This window comes from Pristiophorus japonicus, chromosome 8, assembly GCF_044704955.1.
Source record: "Pristiophorus japonicus isolate sPriJap1 chromosome 8, sPriJap1.hap1, whole genome shotgun sequence".
NCBI lineage: Eukaryota > Metazoa > Chordata > Chondrichthyes > Pristiophoridae > Pristiophorus > Pristiophorus japonicus.
Window position 1 is genome coordinate 242,003,072 of NC_091984.1, and position 2,580 is coordinate 242,005,651.

The 2,580-nt window shown below is 57.7% G+C and overlaps 1 protein-coding gene across 1 annotated transcript in view; it reads left to right on the forward strand.

Annotated features, from left to right (window-relative positions):
* The first annotated feature begins 1,013 nt into the window (after positions 1–1,013).
* LOC139269269 (nuclear receptor corepressor 2-like) overlaps positions 1,014–2,580 on the forward strand; it is a 103,223-nt gene continuing 101,656 nt past the window's right edge. The window contains exon 1 of the mRNA XM_070888356.1: positions 1,014–1,132. Within this exon, the coding sequence (XP_070744457.1) occupies positions 1,014–1,132 (119 nt within the window). The remainder of the gene's footprint in view (positions 1,133–2,580) is intronic.

Genomic DNA, 2,580 nt, shown 5'->3' on the forward strand with positions numbered 1-2,580 from the left:
GACTGATGTACCATGACACTCAGGTCTTGTTGCACCTCCCCTTTTCCTAATCTGCCACCATTCAGATAATATTCTGTCTTCGTGTTTTTGCCACCAAAGTGGATAACCTCACATTTATCCACATTATACTGCATCTGCCATGCATTTGCCCACTCACCTAACTTGTCCAAGTCACCATGCAGCCTCTTAGCGTCCCCCTCACAGCTCACACCGCCACCCAGTTTAGTGTCATCTGCAAACTTGGAGATATTACACTCAATTCCTTCATCTAAATCATTGATGTATATTGTAAATAGCTGGGGTCCCAGCACTGAGCCCTGCGGCACCCCACTAGTCACTGCCTGTCATTCCTAAAAGGACCCGTTTATCCCGACTCTCTGCTTCCTGTCTACCAACCAGTTCTCTAGCCACATCATTATATTACCTCCAATACCATGTGCTTTAATTTTGCACACCAATCTCTTGTGTGGGACCTTGTCAAAAGCCTTTTCAAAGTCCAAATACACCACATCCACTGGTTCTCCCTTGTCCACTCTACTAGTTACATCCTCAAAAATTTCTAGAAGATTTGTCAAGCATGATTTCCCTTTCATAAATCCATGCTGACTTGGACCGATCCTGTCACTGCTTTCCAAATGTGCTGCTATTTCATCTTTAATAATTGATTCCAACATTTTCGCCACTACTGATGTCAGGCTAACCGGTCTATAATTACCCGCTTTCTCTCTCCCTACATCAATTTCACTGAGCAACAATGTCTTTGAAGATTACGTTTCACCAAGGACATGGTCCCAGAGCTCTGCCCCCTCCGGCCTCCAGCCTCAGGCCAAGGTGACCACAGCTCTCTGAAGGTCACCATCGCGGATCCTTCCAATGTGTAACAGGAGACATCGCCAACATCTCGCAGCTCGCTGTGCATTGCTGATTCGCGCGGTCACAGAGGCTGTGTACAGAAGGAGAAAGGACAACCTTACCCTCCCCATTACCAGAGGGAAGCAACATCAGCATGCAGGATGGCGGGATTGCCCACGGTGCAGGGCACCACTGACTACAGCCACGTGGCCTTGCTGGCACTGCATCACAATCCGGGGATATTCCGTAACCGCAAAGGCTGCCACTCACTGACTGTGCAGTAAGTGTGTGACCACACACACAATCCTCACCGTCAATGCCCACTATCCCAGCAGCCACGTGCTTTCATCCTGCGCCAAACCCGTGTGTCAGCTCTGTTCCAGTCACCACATCAAGCTCGCGGCTGGCTGCTGGGAGACACGGGCTATCCACTCTCCACAACTCCAACACTCCTGCCCCGCACTCATACAATGAGAGCCATGCCACCACCAGGAACATAATTTAACAGACCATCAGAGTGCTGAAGCAACGGTTCCGCTGTCCTGACCGCTCGGGAGGAGTCCTCCAGTACTCGCTGAGCGGGTGCCCCTATTCATCATCGTCTGCTGCTTGCTGCATCACCTGGCCAGCATGAGGCACAGCCATTGCCAGCAGGCATAACAAGACCTCTTCAGGGGAGAGGACGGAGGGGAGGGAGAGGACGGAGGGGAGGGAGAGGAGAGGGGAGGGAGAGGAGAGGGGGAGGGAGAGGAGAGGGGGAGGGAGAGGAGAGGGGGAGGGAGAGGAGAGGGGGAGGGAGAGGAGAGGGGGAGGGAGAGGAGAGGGGGAGGGAGAGGAGAGGGGGAGGGAGAGGAGAGGGGGAGGGAGAGGAGAGGGGGAGGGAGAGGAGAGGGGGAGGGAGAGGAGAGGGGGAGGGAGAGGAGAGGGGGAGGGAGAGGAGAGGGGGAGGGAGAGGAGAGGGGGAGGGAGAGGAGAGGGGGAGGGAGAGGAGAGGGGGAGGGAGAGGAGAGGGGGAGGGAGAGGAGAGGGGGAGGGAGAGGAGAGGGGGAGGGAGAGGAGAGGGGGAGGGAGAGGAGAGGGGGAGGAGGGAGAGGGGGAGGAGGGAGAGGGGGAGGAGGGAGAGGGAGAGGGTGAGAAGGGAAAGGAAGAGGAGGGAGAGGGGAGGAGGGAGAGGGTGAGGAGGGAGAGGGAGAGGAGGGAGAGGGAGAGGGAGAGGGAGGAGGGAGAGGGGAGGAGGGAGAGGGTGAGGAGGGAGAGGGTGAGGATGGAGAGGGAGAGGGAGGAGGGAGAGGAGAGAGAGGGAGAGGGAGGAGGAGGGAGAGGGAGGAGGAGGGAGAGGGAGGAGGAGGGAGAGGGAGGAGGAGGGAGAGGGAGGAGGAGGGAGAGGGAGAGGGAGGAGGGAGAGGGGAGGAGGGAGAGGGTGAGGAGGGAGAGGGTGAGGAGGGAGAGGGAGAGGGAGGAGGGAGAGGAAGAGGAGGGAGAGGGGAGGAGGGAGAGGGTGAGGAGGGAGAGGGAGAGGAGGAGAGGGAGAGAGGGTGAGGAGGGAGAGGGTGAGGATGGAGAGGGAGAGGGAGGAGGGAGAGGAGAGAAGGGAGAGGGTGAGGAGGGAGAGGAGAGAGGGAGAGGGAGGAGGAGGGAGAGGGAGGAGGAGGGAGAGGGAGGAGGAGGCGAGAGGAGGAGACGAGGGAGGAGGGAGCGGGGGAGGAGGGAGAGGGTGAGGAGGGAGAG